The sequence below is a fragment of the Brassica napus genome, chromosome C7 (genome assembly GCF_020379485.1).
Source record: "Brassica napus cultivar Da-Ae chromosome C7, Da-Ae, whole genome shotgun sequence".
In the NCBI taxonomy this organism is placed as follows: Eukaryota; Viridiplantae; Streptophyta; class Magnoliopsida; order Brassicales; family Brassicaceae; genus Brassica; species Brassica napus.
In genome coordinates, this window is record NC_063450.1 from 54,197,433 (window position 1) to 54,221,035 (window position 23,603).

The window sequence follows — 23,603 nt, forward strand, 5'->3', positions numbered from 1 at the left end:
CGACTCACGTAGGAGTGTGTGACACAAAGATGGAAGCGTGTAACACAACGCACGTACCAATGGAGTCAAGGTTAAAGATCTTAAAGGCTGAAGACGAACCAGAGATAAATACATCAGATGTTGAGCAGAAGGCTGACATCCTTACCAGAGCTCACGTACGCAAGATGGCGGACGTGACCAAAGTTATCATCGTAGGGAGCTTCAACCACAAGACTCATCGCAACTTAAGTGAAGAGGTCAGGAGAAGGTTCTACAAGAACTGGGCCAATTCTAAGAAGAGGCGGTACGGAAGCGAGGAGAGCATCCGGTCTAACCTTGAGAAAGATGTGAATCCAATGAGTGGATTCGCACACCATGGTGTGGTGAAAGAAGATTACTTGAGAATTATGTTCAAGCAAATGAGGAGCGTAATTGGAGTTCAAGAAATTGATCTCCCTAATTCAAGTTGGAATTAAGGGGGTGAATGTTGGATAATTCCAAGCTTGTGAAAACTTAACATATTATTAGATGTTTAATATGTTAAGATAAACACAATAAGAAAACCTAGAAATAGGAAAAAGAAGTTTCTATTTAGATTAGGTTTGTGTTTTACATATCCCACATGTTAAAGAGAATTGTCTTTCATATAAATATAGGTCTAATGGAGAGGTGTTCCATATGATCTGAGAGAAACATATTGAGAGCTTTAGTTTTGAGTAGTTTCTAAAGCTAATAAGAAAAGTTGTTCTTATAACTCTTTGTGTTTTTAAGAGATTTGACTGGTAAGCTTTTCTTTCAACTCTTATGACAAATTGTGAGAGACAAGTTGACAAATTTTGTAACTCAATCATTGTAAGTGCTAAGCGCGGCCACAACCGACCCGGTTGTCGAAAAGGCCGAGGAAACTTCCGGGTGATCTCTCCACGAAGTGTTGATTTTCAGGGAAGGGTATAACCAAGATTTAACCGAACCAACAAAGAAACCCGGTTCAACATTAAGTAAAGCTTCCCATTCCATCTGTAGCCCTTTTGGGATACTCTCAGTGAACTCCATGTTAGCAGCTAGCAGAAGTCCTAGCAACACTATAAATCCCGTTACCGCTATCCCACGAGCTAACGGCATAAAATTGTACCTGCGTAATGTTTGCAAACTCATATAAGCCAACATGTTCTGAGTAATAGATATCCAACAAGTTATGAAGTCAGTGTCATTTACCAGTAATATGTCATTGCGTAAGATAAGCGTCTCTAACCTTGATGATGGTCTTTGCAAGATTCAAGGTTCTGCAGTAGCACCATATTAGATATCGATGATTCCATTTAATGAGACAAAACCTCATAACTGAATACACTTTCTATGTAATACTTTTACCTTTCATAATTTGGGAAATAGCGTACTACTTTAGCTTGTCCGAGTACCATCGGCGTATCAGAACCAAACCCAGAATTAAACTCCTCACTGCAAATAGCATTAAATGATCTCAACCACCCAAGTTCTAGTTAAACAGAGACTTGAAGATGCTGAGCATAGAAATGGAACATGTACCTTAGTTTGTTAACCCACACAACCGGGTCACAAGGCTCTGAAATTTGTCTCCATCTGACAGCAGACGAATAAACTTCTAGGATAGAGCGGCCAGATGATCGATCTTCTAGTGAGGCATATACAGTTGAGGTTTCACTGGAACTGCTAGTACTACAGCCAGCACCACCTCTGTTGTGGCTAAGCATGTTGATTCTCTCTTTCCTACGTGCTTTCTTCCCGTTGCCTTTTGCACCAGTACTCCTGAAAACCCACAGAAAATGAAAAGTCATTTACAGCACCTGAAAGCACTCATAGTCCTCGAATTAGTTGAGCCTATGTTTATTCCAAATTTCCAATTGGAATAAACTAATTAGAAAGAGAGCAGGCAAGTGAAAAAAAGAAACAGTCTGACATAGTAAAATATCGAGAGAGACATATAATCTTGAACATCTGATCTAGGTCGCCATCAATATCAAAGCAGGAAAACTCACTACTAGCTTTGGAAGCTGTGTACAATGCAATCTCTTTCTGTGGAATAAAAAGGGATAACATAAATATTTATAGTGAGGGACACGTTTAGCGCGGCTACAAATGAAGCATCCACCATTATTACGTGCAAAGAGGTTTTCATTGTTCAGCTCTAGTTATAGTTGAACAAAGAAGCAGAGCTATCAGATAAATAAGGCAATGCAATATTCTATCGTTACAGGTTGCTACAAACAAAAGTGTACCAAGAAAGTAATCTTGCAAATGCCATTTCAATATTCAGCTTTTAATCCAGGTAACCTCTGGGTTATCAACAAAGAAAACATCTCTAGGAACCTGATAAAATGCCAAGCATTGAAGAACAAATTTCTCCACTGCATCAAGTTCCACATCCACTGTAGCATCGTAGTCCTTCACCTGTGAGGATATACAATAATAAGACAGAGTCTCTCCTTCAATCAATGAAGCCATATCGTTGACCAACAAATATTTGATTATTTACCGCATCTCTATACTCTCCTACAGCATGATAGCAGGAACCTCGTAAATACAAGCACTCTATTGAGTTCTCAATGCTCAAGCCAATAGATAATTCTTGGATAGCCTTCCTGAAAAATAAAATCACCAAAAACAACCACAGGTGAATAATATCACTGCTTAAAGACCAGCCATGCACATATATCACAAGGTAATTATGACCACCAAACTTATCAGCTTCCTTTAGAACATCCATTTGCTAAAATGCAGATCTTTTACCACTACAAGCCCGGAGAAGAAAATCTTATAGGACATCATATTCTAGAGTAAGCATTGAGATATACATGAACATTTAAGGTAACATGCACATTAACGAAGACCTATTACCCTTTTAAACCAAACTTTCACTTTCCAGAAATCCTAGTCTACACTAATTGTACATACCTGTGTTCACCTAATCCATGGAACGCTAATCCACGCAAGTGATAGGCCTTCCAAACCCGGGTCAAGACAGGATAGTGCAACATTCGATAGTTCACCTCAAATTAGAGCTACCTGTTGTCGACTTGTAGAGCATGCTCAGTGCATTCCATAGCCTTGTGGTGGTCGGCCAACTCTTGATAGTGCTGCCAAGTAAAGCGAAGAAACAACATTAAGTACAGTGAATAAAAAAGTGTGAAGTGTATCATAGTCAATTGATTCAAGCAAATCAAGAAACTAGGATGCGCCAACTAGATTAAGGAGAAATAATTTCATTTTCAAATGGCATAACATAAATATCTTTCAGGAAAACCTTATTCGCCTCCAAAAGTTGAAATGTAAGTTCTCTTCATTTTTGGAAACTTAGACTAAAAAGCAATTGCCCAAAATCCTATTTGCATCACAGTTAAACTAAATAGATGAAAAAAAACTTAAAACGCATAATTCTAGACATACTTTACTATTTGCATCTTACCTGAGCGAGATGTAGCCATGCTTCAAGATAATTACTATCCAGCTGGATGGACTTGGAATGCGCCTCTTCGCTTTTGTATATTCACCAAGAGAAGTAAAAGCTAGTCCCTATCAACAAGTTTTGCTAATAGAAAATTTGCGGTCATGGTTACTTCGGAGACCAAGAATACCAACAGACGATATAATCTTACCAAATAACTATATGCGGACTTGTTATATTTCTCTTGCTTCAGACATGTAGCAGTGACGTCCTTAGATTTAAAATTAATAATACCTGAATGATTGAGAACGTCAGTAGTACATTAGTGGGTTTTCATCAAAGAAAACAGGTATTACCCATAAAATACAAGCATTAAACATGCTTAAAAACAGGCATCAATCATAGGCTTATCCAAATTATTGGATAATTACCAGAAAAACCTAATGATCATTTAATAAATGTGCAGCGGCGAACAGAGCCGCATATATAAGTCATAAATGTATTGTTTTAATGCTTTTAGCTGTGATTAAAGAACAGAAGCAGAGAAGACTTGGAACCACTAACCTCAGCAAATTCCCCAAGAGCAGCACGAGCCTGTCCTCTCCGCTTCCAGGCCTCACAAGCTGCTGGGTTAGATTCAATAGCCTGACCAATAGGAGCAGAATTAGTGAGCTTTTAACCCACTGTGGTAACAATTCTTGTCAAATACAAATACCTTAGTAAAATCAGTTATAGCATTTTCAAGCTCTCGTTGGAATGCATAAGCCGTCCCTCTTCCTATAAGCGCCTCAGGGTAAAGTCGGTTCTTCTCTCAGCACCTGACACACAGATAAACTAATGGTAAAAAATTGACCCATACATTTCTGCAAAAAAAAAAAACCTCTAAAAAGAAGTTTAAAACAGAACAACTAAAAGCAAAAGACACTCCCCAGAGATAGAACTCACCAAAGAGGAGTACATGAAAAAATCACCTTATCAAAAATAGATATAGCTTTCATGTAGTGTCCTTCGTTCACCTGTTGAACGAAAAAAAGAGCCCAGTGATTAAGAGTTTTCGAAGCTATACGTCAACACCAGTAAGATACAATACAGTTTCTTATATATTTTTTTTTTGCTGTATTGCTATACCTGTGCAATTCCTCTAGAAATTCGAAAATCCACACTTATAGAATGGGTCTCTGATATTCTTGCTATGGTGCACTTCTTATTTATCTTGGTTCGACCGCTAACTCCACAACGTGCCTCATCTTTCAAGCTCAACTTGGTAATCGATCCTGGCTTACTACTTAACTTGTCTCCAATAATCGACAGATCCCCTAACCGAACAGAACTTTCAGATAAATTATCATGCAAATCAGAACCATTACAAGATTCATAAGAACCATTGATTTGGCTGCTAGATTTTACATTCTCTTTTTCCTTGTACGCTGATCCATTGCCTGAGCCCCAAGTACCACCAGAGTGCTTGCTTGCCTTGGATGCATCATTTGATAACTCGTGGGTATTTTCCATTGCTGCAAGCTCCTGATTCAGAGACTTCCATGCTTAGTACTTTGCACGCGTTATCATGCTTATCAATCTTCTCCTCAGGCTTCATCTAATTCAAGTATTTTTTATATCCTCGCTCCAAAACAAGAACAGATTCTTGTTTTCTCCCCAGAGCCAAAAGAGCACTTCCTAAACGTTAAAAAAAAAAAAAAACTGAGTATACCAATTCAAAGAGAAGAGAATCCACACCATTTGAATCTTCCTAGTTTTTCAAGAATCATACTCAATCCCAAAGTGATACTAGAGAGGAACCTATAGTCTAACGCACTAATCAAAAGCGTGTGTAGTGAACTAACCTTTGAGTAGATAAGCTGAAGTGCCTTGTCACAGTCCTTAATCTATTGCTCAAAATCAAAATTGAGCTAGAGTCAGAGATCAAATGATAACGATCGGGATTGAATTGAAGATTGCGAGACCAGCCATATGTCGAGAATTGAGCACTGCTTTGCAAGTAGCGAATCGAGAACTCCCTGCGACGTCGCCGTCGCCATTTTCGCGAGCCACCAGAGTGTCTCTATGGCCCTGGTCTTATCTTCTCTTCGTGGCCGTGGGAACGAAGGGGTAAAAACGAGAACTAAGAGCATCTCCATTTTTTTTTTTTTTTTTTTCTCACTCTATTTTTTTTGTTCATCATTCTACTCCATTTTTTCCTTTGTAAATTAGGATTAGAGATCATTTTGCAAGTAAATTATGGATTAGGATTGTATATGCTCTGACCCTACAGTAAACGGCAGACTTTTGACTGAGGGTGAAACGGGGAAGAAAGTAAAATAACGGAGGAGAGAGCATATGATGGTGGCACACGTGTGGAGTTTCCCGTTACGTGACTTTGTCCAACGTTTTTATTACATGAATGGCCCAGCCCACTTACTATTGCCGTTATCAAATGGGCTAGCTCAGTGAACTATGGTAAACCAAAAAAAAAAAACGAATTAGATTGGACCAGATCTTTACGGTCCGGTTTTATATAACCTTTATTTTATTTTAAACTGGATAGGATATATATAACCTTTCTTCAAGATGAAGTATAAACTGTATAATGTTTTACAGCACTTGCATTATTTTGAAAGCATTTTTTTCAATCCTACAGTCATTAAGTATAAAGGTTGTAGGATTTTATCACAAAAGAAAAATATACAGTTATAACAACAAAAGTCACAAACTAAATTTCAAAGTACACTTACAATCTAACTAAAGTCTTGTTAGACAATATTAGCAGTGCGAAGAGATACTTTCGATATCCTGAAAAACACCATATATAGTCGGAGTAGTGGCAAGTTCATTGTAAATCCCCTAAATAGTGTAAATATTTACGGATGTTAGTGACTTAGGGGTAACATAAGAGGGTTGATTTTTTGTGCATTGGTTTTTAAACTACTTTTGATATGAATGGTTTGTTATTTTTTATATAAGAATATCTGAAATTTGATTCCAAGTCTGAGATAAATTATGTACCTAAGATCTGGAATTTATACTTTGAACAAAATAAAATCTCTAAATAATGCATGTTTTCATCAATTTATAGGTATCGAAACGTTGACATAAAATTTAAAAATTTGATAACTATCTTCGGAATTTCAACTTCTGTTCACAGTTCACACACATAATAGCTCAACAACGACACTTTAAATAATTCACCATGGATGGACCACCAATCACGAACATCGCTATTGCTACATTTATATGAGTGCAGAAAAGGTCGAGCAAAGCTGGATACAAGAGACCAAGACTTTTCGTGAAGCAAAGATAAGAAGAACAACAAACTGATCAAATACAGAATCCAAGACAAACGAAGCAGAACAAAACAACAACGAAACGATATAATAACTTACCCAGACATATCACATCATACATTTAATATCGCTAAACTTAATTAACACCATTTCATCATCAGAGAGCAATGTCGTTGCGGATGTGACGGAGGAGAACGGGAATAACAGAATCCGGCGAGCTAAGCTGAGGAAGATGACCATCTGAAGACATAACCTCGACCACGGATTCTGATCCGAGATTGTTGTGAAGATACTCGGATACGGCGACCGGTACGGCTAAATCCTTAACGCTTTGGACTATGTGACAAGGGACAGAGACAAAGGGTAAGATTTGTCTCATGTCGCTATGGAAAATGGTCTGAGCCAGGGAGAGTGCTATGTCCGGACGCATGTTGAAGAGCGTCCTGCTGAATTCTTGAACGGCTACTGAGTCTAAGTCGCCACCTACCGCTAGTGGAGCGAAACCTAAACACCACGCTTTGTAGTTGCTTCGCATCGCTTCGAAAAGCTGGTTTAGGTCTTCTTCCTCGAATCCACCTTGGTAATCAGCATCGTTCACGTATCTAAAACGCATCACAAGAATCACACCCAAAAAATCATTTAAATTAACAAATAAAAACTGTAATATTTTAATGAATTTTTTGAGAAATAGGATAATTCCGACAAGCGAAGGAACATGGATATACTTTTGTCGACGTTATGTCCGAAACAGAGATGTAATAATAAAAAATATATATATATATATGTATATACATATATATATATATATATATATATATATATATATATATATATATACCGTGGGGAAGCAGAAATCATGACGATTTTGGAGAAGAGGTCAGGTCGGTTAAGAGAAGCCAAGACACCAACCATGCCGGATAGAGAGTGACCAACAAAGATACAAGACTCGATTTGGAGATCTTCTAAAATTGCAATCAAATCAAAAGAGAAACCTTCGAGAGTCGAGTAACGATCGAAGTCGAAATATTCCGGATTGGTCGTACCGGCTCCCATGTTGTCGTAGAGCACGAGGCGGTAATCCTCGACCAGATGAGGGACCAGGTGTTTCCATACTGACTGGTCCGTACCGAACCCGTGACCTAATACGATCGTCCCTTGATTTCCTGAGCCAATCACCTTCACGTTGTGAGCTTCCTCTACTACACCCATCTCTCTCTCTCTCTCTAGACACAAGAAAATCTTCTCTACCTGCGTTTGTTACTTCTGTTTAGCACACTTTATAATATACGATGTTTATTTTTATGCGTATTAAATCAGATGCATGTATACGTTGTTAATTTTTTTGTTAAAAAATAATTTGTGCATATGCTAATTTATCAGGCGGTAGTATATGAAAATAATAATATCGATAATTAGTCAATTCTTAATTTTGGCATGTATAAAGGCTGCAATAAATATGTGACGTCTATAAGCCACATATTTTTATTTTCTACTCAACTAACTTAACATATAGATACAAAGAGCTTTATCCTTGGATAATCTGGTATATTTGGAAGGCTATGAATGATAAGCTATTCAGGGGTATCGACAGAGACCCACTAGAACTAGTCAAATATGCAGAGAGTGAATGTCAAGCTTGGTACAATGCAAAGGAAGCTATACATGTTCCTCTGCAGGCACAAACTGTTGAAGAACCACGAGCCTTAAGCTTGGGTGATATTTGTATTGTAGATGGTTCATGGACCTCCACAGTTCAATTTAGTGGAGTGGGATGGGTTTGGAAAGATAGCATGGGAAAGATTCAGCTTATAGGGACATATAACTTAAGAAGGCGTGAGACAGCATTACACTCGGACACTACAAGAAAACAGCAGTATTCTGACAGACATTCCGACGGAAAATAAAATCCTCGGAATTTCCTCGGAATATACTGACGGAATTCCGAGGAAATATCAATCCGTCAGAATATTTTGAGAAAATTCCGAGGAAAAATGTGTTCCTCGGAAAAAACCGATGAATTCCGAGGAAATATTATAGGGATTTTACAAAAATCCGAGGAAATTCCGACGAACTAGTGATCGATCGATGCGTTTTTGGACATATACCCATCGATCGATCACATTGTTACGCTTTGGTCCATCTTAGTGATCGATCGATGTGTTTTTGGACATAAATCCATCGATCGATCCGTTTATAAAAAAACATTCGAGATTTTGAAACCCCAAACACTAGTTTCTCAGAATTTCCTCGGAATATTCCGAGGAAATTCCGAGGAACACTTGATATCCTCGATCGATCGATGGGATAATCTCATCGATCGATCACATTGTTACGCTTTGGTCCATCTTAGTGATCGATCGATGCGTTTTTGGACATATATCCATCGATCGATCCGTTTAAAAAAAATTGACGTTTTGAAACCCCAAACACTAGTTCCTCGGAATTTCCTCGGAATATTTCGACGGAATTCCGAGGAAGAAAAGGGTTTCCTCGGAATTCTCTCGGAATATTCCGAGAAAATTCCGAGGAAATAGGGTTTTTAAACCGAAAACAACGTTTTGCGGTTTGAATAACACCTGTATAACCCTTATTAAGTGTCTTACGTTCATTATGAAGTCAAAACTTTGTTCCTTACCCTATAATAAACACTTTTCCGATTGTATGAACGAAATCCCCACAACATAAGAGAAACACTTATACACTTTAATGAACGGTAAAGGGAATACTTACAATTCGTTTTAAAATTTGTTATTTCATGGTTTATGCTCATCTATACAAAGAATCTTCAATGGTATGCATTACAATTGTATAAGAAATGAAATACGGCAAAAAAAATTGATGTTTTGAAACCCCAAACACTAGTTCCTCGGTATTTCCTCGGTATTTCCTCGGAATATTTCGAGGAAATTCCGAGGAACAATATAAATTAATAGAAATACACGCACAGGATATTATTTTTCCTTGAATTAATGAAAATATTCCGAGGAAATTCCGACGGATATTTAAGTGGCCGTCGGAATTTCCTCGGAATATTTTCATTTAACCGGGCAAACAAGCCGCCAAATATTTCGCGAAAATTGAAATTGAAAATACTGAGGGAATTCCGAAGGAAAATATCCGTCGGACCCAAGGTTTTATAAACTCGAAACGCATCTTCTTCCCCATTTCTCTCTTCTTCCTCTCCGGCGATCTCTCTCTCCTTCCGGTGTTCTCCACCTTCTCTCGCGACGATCTCTCCGGCGAATCCTTTCCATTCTCTTACAAATCATGTAAAACCCTATCCGACTCTCTTAGGTCCTAGTTGTTAGGTTTTTAAGTAGATTTGATGATTTTAGAAGGTTTTTGATAGATTTTTGTTAGGGTGATTGGGTAGGATTGTGATTTGTTGTGTAATAGGTTTAGAATTGTGATTTGGTTGTGTTGAATTGATTTAGAACTTTTTATATAAATTGTTCATTATTTTTTTATTTACAAAACGTTTTTTCTATATAAATTCGATTTTACAAAACGTTTTTTGTATATAAATTCGATTTTTGGATTTATAAAAGATGATTTCATATTTATAAAAATATTTATATTTATTAAAACTAATTTTGTATTTATAAAACATTTTTTTGATTTATAAACACTATTTTTTTTTTTTTTGTATTTATAAAAACTATTTTTAAATATACAAACCGTTCTTTGTATATAAATTCGTTTTTTGGATTTATAAAAGATGATTTCATATTTTGAAATTAATTTTGTATTTATAAAATATTTTTTTTGATTTATAAACACTATTTTATTATTTTTTGTATTTATAAAAACAATTTTGTATTTATAAAAAGATGATTTCATATCTATAAAAATATTTATATTTATAAAACTAATTTTGTATTTATAAAACATTTTTTGATTTATAAACACTATTTTATTATTTTTTGTATTTATAAAAACTATTTTGTATTTATAAAAAGATGATTTCATATTTATTAAAACTAATTTTGTATTTATAAAACATTTTTTTTATTTATAAAAACTATTTTATTATTTTTTGTATTTTAAATATGTTTTCTGTTTCAATTTTAATTTTATATTTTCGAATTTCAATTTAAAAAAATAAATTTATAATTTTTTTTTTAATTTTGGAAATATTCCGAGGATGTTTATCTCTCGGAATATTCCAACGACATCTTCCTCGGAATATTCCGAGGAATTTCCGACGAACTTGTGGTCCTCGGAAATTCCGAGGAAATAGGGTTTCCTCGGAATTCCGTCGGAAATTTCCGAGGGATTTTCGAGGAAAGATGAATTTTCGAGAAGTTATTTCCGAGGACTTTTTTCGTCGGTATGTCGTCGGAATAGCGTTATTCCGACGACATACCGACGATTTTTTCCCTCAGTATGCCGCGGTTTTCTTGTAGTGGGAACTGGAAGCGCTAAAATGGGCAATGAAGAGTATGATACAACATTCGACCTGCCAGAGATTTGAGACAGATTACAAGGACCTGGTTGCAATGATAACGGACCCACAAGCTTAGCCAAACTTTTCAACAGAACTGGAGGTCATTCAAACTCTTCGGTTGTGTTTTTCGGACTTTAAGATCAACTACTTTCCAGGGACGCAAAATGAGATTGCAGACTCGTTAGCTAGGAATGCACGTTTTTTTCATAGATATCTTTGTTTTACCGGTTGTTCTATTCCGCTCTAGTTACCCAGACCACCTTGAAGCTTGAGTAATAAAAGGGTTTGTTGCCAGAAAAAAAAAAACATATAGATATAAAGATCTTTGTTAACTTACTTTGGGAGTACCAAATCATTTGGTTATAAGAAGAAGTTTAAGTACCAGGTCAATCTCATAACACATTTATCATAAACATTATGCAAATCGTGTGATTATATTTTGACACGTTGGAACGTTAATTAGCACCACACACACACCTAGAATACTACTCAGGAGCCAGGTGAATATAAAACTACAGTAAAATAACCATTTAAAATCAACATATATATATTGAATTGTTTATTATACCAAATAATAATTAGGTTAAGAATCAGAAACCGCATGGGGTTCGTGTTACGTGGAAGGCCAAGGTGAGCATGCGACCACGTAATCAAATGGACTTCCTCATGTTTGCATGTGTTGATACTGTGAGAGAATACTGCCCCATCTACAGGTGTAGTTGGCTCTAGACCTCAGCTACTACGTTTCATAAGACAGTTTTTACTGTGGAAAAATATAAATAAATAAAAGTTATTAATTTTTTTTTTGAAACACAATAAAAGTTGCTCCCTCTGTTTTAGATAGAAATTTAGAATATTTTATTCGTTTCATAAATATAATTTTTTTCTGTTTTCAATGTAACTTTTAAATTTATTTACAATTTTTGTCCACATTAACTAAAACAATTAATATTAAAATAATAAAAAAAATTATTGAAAATGGGTTACTTTTGAAATTCTAGATTTATTCTTAAAATGTAAAACTTCTATTTTCATGAACGAGGGAGAATTAACTAAAGACACCAAATCCAAAAAAAGAAAGCAAACTAAAAATACATGAAGCCAAAAGAGTGAGAGACTTTTTCAGACAGCTTTAGGTTGAATCTGTTCGAAGTCAAAAACCTCAAACAGGAGCCTCCGAACATCAGGTTTGCCGTAGATAGTCTAAGCTAGGGCGTGAATGGCTTGTTGAACAGCGGTTGTTGCTGGGTTTCTAAGTCTCCGGTTATGCTCATTCCGATCATGAACATCCTCCGAGTAGATTATAAAGTTGTGATGACGTTTCTCCCTGAGATACCTACCGCAGAACTTGTTCATTAACGAACTGGTGCGTCCAGGTGCTTCATTAACAAACGCTCCGCCATTGCTATGTGTCCTGCAATATCATCTGTATCTTCTGGCCCACGTATTCTATTCTCTCGAAACAAAACCGAGGGTGTTCGAACTTGTGCTTTGAAGGATGCAAAAAGCAGAGCTGGGGGAAGTGAAAAGAACGGTCAGATAAGGAAAGTAACATAGTTGCATGAGAAAGTGAATGGCTCTTTTACCTGTAAACCGAGTCCAAGTTCGATGTTTCTAGCTTCGGTTATCTCTTGGATTATATCATTCATCGGTAAGGGTAACCTAAGGCCTGCATGACTTTAGGTTTTCTGTCGAAATCCCAAATGTTGCCTCTGAAACGGTGCATTCCAGGTGAAGTTGGAACACAAGCTCTGAACAGCCTCGGGTGTGCGAACAAAGCATCTTCGGGGGGCTGCAAAAAATGTGTTTTTACTACTCAACCAACCTAAGAAGTTCAACGGTTGTTTTGTAAGCATGATTCATTACCTTGTAAGTGGCAATATCTTGCCAGCCTAGCTTCCATGGATAAGGTACTGATTTCACGAGATCCCGTTAATAATATGGGCCTATAAAAGCCCATTAAAAGCCTAACAATACAGTGTTTTTTTTTCTTTTTTGAGCAAAACAATAGTGTGAATGAGTCATAAAAGCATCATTATTGGATAGTTCTTAAGGTAAGATTCTTAGCGAAATATAAGAACATGCATCTTAACTTTTAACTAAAAAAACTAAGAACCGGCTTTTAAATAAGAGTTTTAAGAGACGATTCTTAGTTAAAAGTTAAGAGACGGGTTGAAAATCTGCAAACAAATAAATTATAAACATTAAAAAAATAGTGGAGACTGAGAGATACAAGATGAGTGCAGAGATGTGATTATGACATTCTTACATTTCACTTTTTCAAATGGTGATTTCTTACTGGTTTGATATTTTTAAAAAGAAAATAAATTTAATTAGATAATAAAGTTACATATAAATATTGATAAAAAGAGGGAAGAGAAACTCTTATGGAACTGTTATCAATAAGGTTGCTCTAAGTCTGCTCTTTTTTTTTCTTTGGATCTTTGTTACCATGGATGCTTCATACTTTGTCCATAGCAGAGTGACATATGAAAAATGCTATATGAAAAATGCTATATCCAGTGACGGAGCCAGCGTGTAATTAAGATTGTCAAATGACATATGAAAAAAAATTACTTAGGCTGCAACTTGAATGCTAAATTATAGAATAAAATTGTTTGGAATGCATTATTCCATAGAATTTCAAAAAATATTTACCAGTTACATGGAAAACTTTTTAAAATCAATTCTACATATTCCAAAAATGGAATAAAACTTTAAAACAAATCCTTTGTAAAAACTATTCCATTTGTTCCATATTAAAAAGGCCCGTGAATGTGTGGGATGATTGGAATTCCAATTTCAGTAACAATTTTAGTTTTTTATTTCATTTTATTTATCATTCCATTTTTTTCTATTCTACATGTAATTATTCCTTTTATTCCATGTATTTCTTTAAGAATAACCAGTTACATCTTTATATATTCCTTCTAAAGTTTCATGAAATGTTAAAGAACCAAATTATTGACCCCAGTTGTTATCAAACTGACCCTAGTAAAAAAATTGTCCTGCCTCCGCCACTGGCTACATCCACATTATTCAAGTTGTCATCGTTTTGTCTGGGCTATTGTACATCTGTATTGATTTGTTTTGATGAATATTTACTTTACACTATTATGTCCCATTTCACACTCAATACCGTTCTGGACACGACTTCTATTCACAGCCAAATCTTTCAAGAATTAAAACAATCAGTCAAATATGTATGGTCTGGCTTGTTTATTCTATCCAAACTGAATACTATATTCAAGACGAATGACCTTTCCACAATTATATATAATACATAAGTCAATTCTATAAAAAAAAACTATATACAGATAGTTTTATTTGTTGCCTGTTTCTGATATGCCACTTCCTCTTGTCTGCAGTGATTACTTGTTTTTTATTAATGCATTTTTGAGGAAAAACGATACAAACTTTTGTTTTCAACGTGTACAACTCGTAGAGTCTTTTATATCAAATGACGTGAACAAGGATTTCAAATAAGGGAACTTGTGATCTTGATTCTTGATAAACCAGAAACAAGGAGAATATCTCACCATAATATATTTTATTACCATCAATTTTTCTTATTTTACTTTATTTTAAACATTAACATTTAAGACATGTATGGTGAAATTACTATCATGTGTTGTCTATTAGAAAAAAGGACATGCATGGTTTTCTTAGAAAAACTATATAACGAAATGATAAATAGTGTAGCAAGAAGCGTGATTGCCTTTACTTGCATTACATGGAAACTAAAGTTTTTGTTTCTTTCTTAAACGTCAACTAAAGTAGCTATATCAACAATCGCCTAACCATAGGTTGCTATATAAAAATAAAACCATTAGCATTTGAAATAACGTAAATAAATACATCCCTAATTAATAATATCATGTCAAGTGGTATTGTATATTTGAGGCAGTAGGTTGATTTGTATTCAGAGGCATGATTGGTTAAAAATTTGCCTCATAAGTCCGTGTAGGCCTGAGTCCGTGGTTAACTTAGTGACAAGCGATCTAAAATGAATCCGTGTTTTAACAGAAAATCTATTGGGAATACTGATGCATGAATCATGGAATTATTATTTTCAAAAAAGGTGTGCGGCATAAAATAACAAATTACTGAATGATGAAATGCTATTATGTTTTAGCTAAATGATGAAACGGCTGGAGACAATGTGCAATTTTAAAAATTTGTAGGGTTAGTTATAAAAAAAATGAGACCATGAGATTCCGTCACCATTCTGTGTTAGTAATTAATACTTGTCAAGATTAAGATTATCGTAGTTACTATATGGTTCGGAAAAGCATAACACTCGGGAGTGTAGATATTTCGCAGTGTCAAGTGAAGCATCGTTATCAATCTGGATCCCACCACTCTGTATTTCCTAATATGGATAATCTTGTGATCATCACAACATGTAGAAAGAGCAATATTATGACATCCACATCCTAACAACGATAAAAATACAAGAGGTAATTGCGTAGAAAAAGGTTTTGATTTACATCAATCAAATCTTTAGAATTAACAAAAATTATAATATTCAGTATCATTCATTCATAGAACCTTAAACGATGCCAAGACTTATAATCGTATTTAGTTTTCTTTTCTTATCAAGACAAATAATGCAAGCTGGCCGGTGCTACTAGTGCCCACCACACAAAAGCATATACATTAAGATCCTTCACTCCATTCATGTATCATAAAATAAATAGTCACACACTTGATAGCATACATATAAAGAAAGAAAGTGAGTTAAAGTAAGTTAACAACGAAATGGCTGCGAAGAATCTCTTATTGCTTCTTTTATCTCTCTTTCTCGCCCTAAACCTCGTCACCGCTCAACTCAGCCGCAACTTCTACGCCGGAAGTTGTCACAACGTCGAACAAATCGTCAGAAACGCCGTTCAACAAAAGATCCAACAAACTTTCACCACTATCCCCGCTACACTCCGCCTCTATTTCCACGATTGTTTCGTCAATGTAAAACATTTTATCTTTTTCTTGCTACCTTTATTTCTTTTAGTGTAGGTCTAATTTATGAATGACTTATATAATAGGGTTGTGATGCCTCGGTGATGATAGCGTCTACGGACAATAATAAGGCGGAGAAGGATCATCCTGATAATTTATCATTGGCCGGAGATGGATTCGACACCGTCATTAAAGCTAAACAAGCACTTGACGCCGTTGCAAATTGTCGTAACAAAGTTTCTTGCGCTGATATTCTCACGATAGCTACTCGTGATGTTGTTAATCTCGTTCGTAACTCACATTATCATATTTAATTATTACATCAGTATCTACTTATACCATTATCGTTAGTGTTAAATTGATATAAATTCGTAGGCGGGTGGACCAAGATATGAAGTGGAATTAGGAAGGCGTGATGGGTTATCGTCTACGTCGGATAGCGTCGAAGGGAGGCTGCCACATCCGACGGACGACGTCAACCAACTCACTACACTTTTTGCCAAAAACGGACTTAGCCGTAACGACATGATCGCTCTCTCCGGTAAGATATTGTTGATTGGGACCAAACTTATATCTAGTAGTGGTGAATATTTGGGTTTAGTTTGATTTGGTTTGGTTTTAAAAAGGTAGATTAAACAATTTCATTATAAAGAAGATAATTTAATTTTTTATATATATATATACTATTCATTGTTTGATCCGGTTAGTTTACTTTTTGTTGTATGCATGGGTTTGGTTTGTGGGTTTTCTTTTATTGCCTGTTTAATTCCAGCTGTATTATAAATTTTTAAGAAAAACTAAAAACATTAATACGAAGATTTTTTTTGGTACGTCGGTCCGCTTAAAAACTTCCGGTTCTGTTATAAATTTGGTTAAAAACAGGAGCACACACATTAGGATTCGCTCATTGCAAGCTAGTGTTCAACAGGATTTACAATTTCAACAGCACAACTCAAGTAGACCCTACAGTTAACAAAGATTACGTGGCAGCGTTACAAGGGTCATGTCCTAGAAATGTAGATCCAAGCGTGGCTATAAACATGGACCCAACAACACCTAGACAATTCGACAACGTTTACTACAAAAACTTGCAACAAGGAAAAGGATTGTTCACGTCAGATCAAGATTTGTTCACAGATGGTCGGTCTAAGCCAGTCGTTAACTTATGGGCCAGTAATCCAAAGCTGTTTAATCAAGCTTTTGTTCACTCCATGATCAAGCTTGGTAGGGTTGGTGTTAGAACCGGTCGTAATGGTAACATCCGTCGTGATTGTGGAGCCTTCAATTGAATTTAAATATATCTAGAATCATTTTTATGTCTATTAAGTTTGAATAAGGGTTGAGGATGGTCTCATGATGATGCTGGTCGAGCTCAAATGTCAATAAATATCGATTCTGGGTTTCAGTTTGCTAAGGTAAAATCAAACCTAAAGTTGTATGCCGTTGTATGTTAATTAGAATCTAAGTGTCTGAATAAATTTGATTTAGTATCATAGTTATGAACGGATACATCGCACATGATTAGGTCCAGTGACAATACTTCGTAAGTGAGGTTGATCGTGACTCTAAATTTTATGTGAATCATCTTTTGTTTTGTAAGTACAGGCCTGTGCAAGTACATGCAATTTTCTGTTAAGACAAAAAAAAAGTGCATTGTAATTTAGCATGTTATCAAAAAAGATTGTCAAAAAGCACTAACACACGTACAAAAAGATACAATGCACACTAATGGTTTGTTATACATAGCGAATACATGCTAGTTCAATATAGTATGGGGTCTCTAAGACATTTCCCGCTAAGATAGTGTAACGACATTCATAATTCGCGAGTTAAGCTCATTACAATGTGTTTCAGATTGACAACTTTCGTCAATGCATGCGCTCTGGCACCGATTTCTAGTAATACTGTATATATGTTTACATTACATTTGTCCAAATATCAAACTCATCACCTATATATATACTTTTCATATCAAAGTTACTAACATCAGATGTGTATTAAGATACAAATGGTGTTGTAACGACCCAAATTTTTTCGGACCAGTTTGACCTTTACTAAAAATTAAACTTCAATTCTCTTTTTTTTATTTTGTTCCACATTGGAAGTTTAGAAAACCTACCTTCTTTTCCTTCTCATATATAAGAAACTCCATAATTTATCTCTATTCTCATCAAGTCAAAGTATTTCTTTGCGCGTGATGAGTTGTTGTTGAATTATCCGACGACCAGTCAATAGTGAATTTTTCCGGTGGGATTTCCGGGTGAGCTTCCGGCGAGATTTCTGGACGAGCTTCCGGCGGATTTTTCTAGTAAGTTTGTCGCCTCCTTATTTCTAGTTATAGAAATATTTTAGGAAAGTTTATAAGTTAGGAAATAAGTTATATTTGGGAAGTTTCTATTTTAGGAAAGTTTCTATTTTTGGAAACTTTATCCCTGAGACTCTGAGCCTAAGTCGTTGACTCTCGTGTTGCAGTTGATCTCGGTTGACCATCTTACGTTGATCATTCCAGCCAGTGACTAAGGTGAGGGCTATCCCATTAAATCCCAAGCTAGTTTAGTACTACCATTATGGAAAGCTTAGTTTTGAAACATGATCTGTCTCTGTGAATTGAGTATGTTTGAGAGTCTTGTTTGTTTATTATTACTATTGATTGTTAAACCGGAAATAGGATAATAGAGGATTCAACGGTTGACTGAATTGAATTAATTAAAAACTGTTATTTATATATGTATACATAAGTCTGTTATGAGATTGTGGGGCACAAAGATGTTGTGCTAACGGTGCATTGTGTGGAGATTGCGGGACACATAGACGTTTGTGTTAGCGGCGCATTGTATGGAGATTGCGGGGCATATGGACGTTTATGCTAGCGGCGCATTGTATGGGGATTGCGGGGTACAAGGATGGACTCTTGTACTAGCGGCGCATAGAGTTATATATTTATATCCGTATAAGGAGAATGCGGGGTGTGTGATCTAGTTATGCACTATCAGCTCATTTGATGTTTTATGTGGTGTATTAGACACTGTGTTTGTTTCATGCTAGAGCTAGGCCTATATAGCCGTAGTGCTATGTACTGAGTTAGTGGTTTGTGGTTTAGCATTTCATACCTCACAGAGTAACTCCCATGTTACTCACCCTTCTTTCCCCCTTTCAGGTGAGATTGACGAGCAGGAGTGATTGCTATCGGAATGGTGCTTTGGGAGTTTTATTTCTTTCATTTTCAGACTTGCGGTTTTTATGATTTTATCGATATTTTTGGGATTTATTATATTATTTGGATTTATGGTTATTTATTGGATTTACGACTTTGGAGTTGACTTTTGAGAAGTAATAAAAGGAGATTTCAGACTTATTATTTATTTAAGTTATTTCGGAAAATACAGGTGTTACAGGTGTACTATACTAGAAATTGTTATGTTAATTAAAACCAAATTACTTTCGAATATATATATATATATATGCTTTTTTACAATACAATCAATGTATTTATCTGGATATAACAAAGTATTATGTATATCATTTTCAATAAATAAATAAATAGCCTAATCTTTTTATCAGAACAAAGAAAAAAGAGATAGCTTTTTGAGTGTATTTCTGAGAAGTGACTCTTTGCATATCCAAAAGTCGTCTTTTTTTTTTCCCCAAATTTTATTATATTAAGATTAAGATTAGGGCCAAGCCCAAGAACCCAACAACCGACAGCCACAAAACAAACATTGGGCTCCAAACGAAAAGGCCGAAGCCCAAATACATTAAACGGGCCCGAAGGCCCAAAAACCAAACACCGCAACCCGAAACCCCAAGAGAGAAAGACTGATGTCGGCCGCCTTCACGCGAACCGCACCATCATCACCATCTCCACTACCACCGGAGAATCACCCATCGATTCACCGCGCTACACCGGAGCCCATAGACTCCTCACCTTCATCACCACGACCGCCAAACCTCCCAGGACCGCCTAATCTCGGAGAGGATCAATCGTGATCGAGATCTCATCCGCCATAGTTCAATACAAGGACCAAGAAGGAGGTTTCGCTCAAGCAACAACCTTTACTCCGGATATCTTCCATCGTCCTCCGACGAGAAACTCATCCAACAAACTCGAACCATCTTGACTTAACCAGAGAACAACACAAAAAAAACTACAGAAAGTAAACCCTAGAAGGGAACTAAGGGTGCAGAAGCCGGCAGCCATGGATCTGTAAGAGCCTCCACGCTCCGGTAACTTAACCGGCGCCACAGAGCTAAAGAAGCCTCCGCAACCCGGGAGCTTTATCGGCGATGCAAGAGCTGTGTAAGCCTCTACAACCCGGATCAAAACGCCGCAGAAATGGAGATCTGACTATCCTATCTCCTCTCTCCTCGCCGCGAATCCAGAGGAAGAAGATTTGCAGAGAACCGGTCTTCCCGGAACAAAACCCTAACCCAGAGCCGCGCGCATGTCGGAGAGAGTCGACAGATCGGAATAAACTCACGAAGACTTGAGCGGAATAACAAGGAAGAGAGCCAACGGCGCCGGTACGCGCCACCGGACGCCGTGGCTGTCTTGAACGCCTTCTCTCTTTCTCTCTCTTACTTTCTCTGCCTTAAATGGTGATATCCAAAAGTCGTCTTAATAACTAATTTTCGTTGTACCATTTACTTAATAACTATCTATTAAATGTCTATTTAATATTTTACTATTCGCAACTAGGCATTGTACATTTGTACTAATATCACCTGGAAATTTGAATTCCCTGTAGACCACATATACCGATTTGCTTCTTCTACAAATCAAGTGTCCCTTCTTTATAGGATTTTATTCGTATAGAATCTTTATTTCATATGAGCTGGCTCATATAGTGAAAATTTGAAGTAAAAAGCTTCCAAGTTTTTTTGTTAAAAAACTACCAAGTTGGAGGGATATATACTAAATCGGTTAAAAAAATCGGATATCCGATTTTCTCCGCCTAAACCGCCTAGCCGTTTAGGCGGCCGCCTAATCTATTTTTTTATTTTTTTTTCTTTTTTAATAATATTTTTTTTTATTTATTTGATCTAAAATTTTATAAATATCATTTATATTCATAATTTTGATGAAAATTATACTATATTAAGTTTATATATTCTATTTGTGTGTTTTATACAATTTTAAGCATGAAAATGTATTAATGTTATACACAATTAAAGATTAACATGTTTTATAACATAGTAAACAGTCTAAAACTTCTGCCCCGCATAATTTCCGATTAATTTCCGATTTTCTCTTTAGGCGCTAGGCCCAACCCGACCGCCCGATTAGCGCCTATCGCGTTCCCGAACAGGAGATATATGTATACAAATAACAGTATTTTGTTTGAAGTATTTTATTGGTTATCTGGTTTGAAATAGCATCTCCTCATGTTATGATGTATTAGTTGAGATTATTAATTAATACACTATTTATAATCTATAGTAGAAAATTCGTTATTGTGTCTTCTTAAAACGTGTTTCCTTATTTTTCTCTCATATAATGTTGTTCTAATACTTTAAAATAAAAAAAGGAGAAAACATCAAAAATATACCCAGTCATATCAAAATGTTGTCAAATTAGTTGGTAAAAATTAAAAACCTAAGCCATTTTTCTCAAAAAAAAAAAAAATTAAAAACCTAAGAGACTAAAACATACTTATTTTAAGATGAGTGAAACCTCAAAATGAAGATTTGGGGATTGATTACTCTAATCATGGATCCTCAAAAAAAAAATTAAAATTTATTTATTTACATTATAGTCATTGATAATAACAAAAAATTACTAACGATGATAAAACTTCACAAATACATATAAAAATACTTTTAATTTATTATACAACACACAATGTTATATAATAAAACATTATAAATTACATATATAGTAAAACAACACACATACACATAAATTTTAAAAAGTTACATATAACATGCCAGTTATTCAAATATTATTTTCTTAATATATGTAATATTTAAGTGTTTATATGATTTTCTTTAATTTGTGTTAAATTTGTTTAATGTATTTTTATTTTGTGTGAGATTTATTTAATGTATTTTTCTATTGCGTAAACTTGATTTTCATGTTATATAATATTATTTTATTTTATTTTGTTTTGGTGTAATTAAGTTATTCCAAATAAATTTACTAGATATATTTGTTAAAGAAAATAATTGTAAGGAATAAAAAGAAAATAAATAGTAGTTTTGAGGTTTTAAATAGTGATACATTTTACTATTTAAAACCTCAAAATTTGAGGTTGGACTGGAGTGACAAAAACTTCAAAATTTGAGGTTGGATTGGAGATGCTTTTAGGAGGTTGGTTCACCCTATTTATGTGTAAACAAAGTAGCAAACCGCAGATTATTTATCATCTCATCTGTATCACCAAAAAGTTATCATATTTCTCTAGGTATAGAAAATCATTAATCAGCCAATAAAACCCTAAAAAGGAACCCCCAAAAACTAAGTGCGAAGAGTTTTCGCCGTCAGTTTTAAACAAAAAGGTTTAATAACTTTCTCTCTCTTTTGTTATAGCCGATGATTCCATTTTCACAACACGACGTCGTAACAGACTCCTCCGATGGACTTCCCGGACGTTCACCGTTGACCACCTTACGAAACGGCGTTGGAGGAAGTAAAGGAACCGGTACAACCGGAATGGTTAGATCTAACCCGTGGTTCAACTGGACATCCATAACCGATTCAGACCGTTCGGCCTTCGACCGTTTCCGGTTAACCGGAGGTTTTTTCATATCCGACGTAGATAGCTTGGTTCTTGAGGTCGAGAAACGGCCAATATCGTTACAGATCTCGGAAGAGTAATTGGATGAGATCAACGACGGCGATTCAAGGAGATCTGAGATCGGACGTAAAGTACCACCACGAAGAACAGTTTCAACCGCCGCTTGGCACACGTGCCAGTTTCCAGCACCTAATATACCAACCGCTCCGTTAGCCGGATTAACCGTCCTCCCACACGCTTCAAACAACAAGGACTGAAACAAAGCTGAACAAACAAACAAACCAAACTCAATATCTCAAGTTTAAAGAACCGAACCTTGAAGCATGATACAAGATCTTGTACCCTAATCAGTTTGTAATAATGATGTTGAACGTTTGTATTCTAAATTTAAATTTGTTAGTGTGAGTGGGAAAAAAATACATATAGATATATAGTACCAGGGCGGTTTAGTTCAGGTACGGCGGAGATGAAAGACATGAGACCGGCACGCCCAAAGAATTTAGCGACGAACAAGGTGGCGTGGCCTTGTGACTCGGCGGATTCGATCCATTGGAGACAAGGACGAAGGATGCATGTTTCGCTGCAACCTTTTCGAAGAACTCTACATCCATTGCAACTCATTTTTTCGGCCAAAGAAAAAAAAAAGACAATTTCAGAACTTACGAGAAGATATATCCAAAATTTTGGGAGCAAGAAAATAGGGTATGATCTGATTTGATAGAAGAAGAAGAAACGAGTTTTATGAAGTGGGGAGAGAGGCTAGGCTGGATTTATAGAGGCGA

General features: G+C 35.8%; 4 protein-coding genes and 1 pseudogene across 4 annotated transcripts; 1 reads left to right on the top strand and 4 right to left on the bottom strand.

The window, feature by feature from the left end:
• Window positions 1–709: 709 nt before the first annotated feature.
• Window positions 710–5,867, bottom strand: LOC125590191 (annotated as a pseudogene).
• A 688-nt stretch (window positions 5,868–6,555) lies between these two features.
• Window positions 6,556–8,103, bottom strand: LOC106393314 (probable esterase KAI2). The gene is made up of 2 exons (XM_048763444.1): window positions 7,520–8,103; window positions 6,556–7,283 (listed from the first exon to the last, which is right to left on the bottom strand). Exons 1-2 carry the CDS (start codon window positions 7,888–7,890, stop codon window positions 6,839–6,841), a joined length of 816 nt encoding a protein of 271 aa, XP_048619401.1. The 5' UTR covers window positions 7,891–8,103; the 3' UTR covers window positions 6,556–6,838.
• A 2,993-nt stretch (window positions 8,104–11,096) lies between these two features.
• LOC106426389 (ribonuclease III domain-containing protein RNC1, chloroplastic) lies at window positions 11,097–13,395 on the bottom strand. Its single transcript, XM_048763445.1, is given in 1 exon segment — window positions 11,097–13,395. A coding segment is annotated over 1 exon segment (234 nt). The 5' UTR covers window positions 12,485–13,395; the 3' UTR covers window positions 11,097–12,250.
• A 2,321-nt stretch (window positions 13,396–15,716) lies between these two features.
• LOC106407007 (peroxidase 50) lies at window positions 15,717–17,580 on the top strand. The gene is made up of 4 exons (XM_013847780.3): window positions 15,717–16,096; window positions 16,174–16,374; window positions 16,463–16,628; window positions 16,970–17,580. The coding sequence occupies exons 1-4, from the start codon at window positions 15,890–15,892 to the stop codon at window positions 17,374–17,376; spliced, it is 981 nt and encodes a 326-aa protein (XP_013703234.1). The 5' UTR covers window positions 15,717–15,889; the 3' UTR covers window positions 17,377–17,580.
• A 4,845-nt stretch (window positions 17,581–22,425) lies between these two features.
• On the bottom strand, window positions 22,426–23,603 carry LOC106408999 (LOB domain-containing protein 39). The gene is made up of 2 exons (XM_013849688.3): window positions 23,259–23,603; window positions 22,426–23,085 (listed from the first exon to the last, which is right to left on the bottom strand). Exons 1-2 carry the CDS (start codon window positions 23,440–23,442, stop codon window positions 22,571–22,573), a joined length of 699 nt encoding a protein of 232 aa, XP_013705142.1. The 5' UTR covers window positions 23,443–23,603; the 3' UTR covers window positions 22,426–22,570.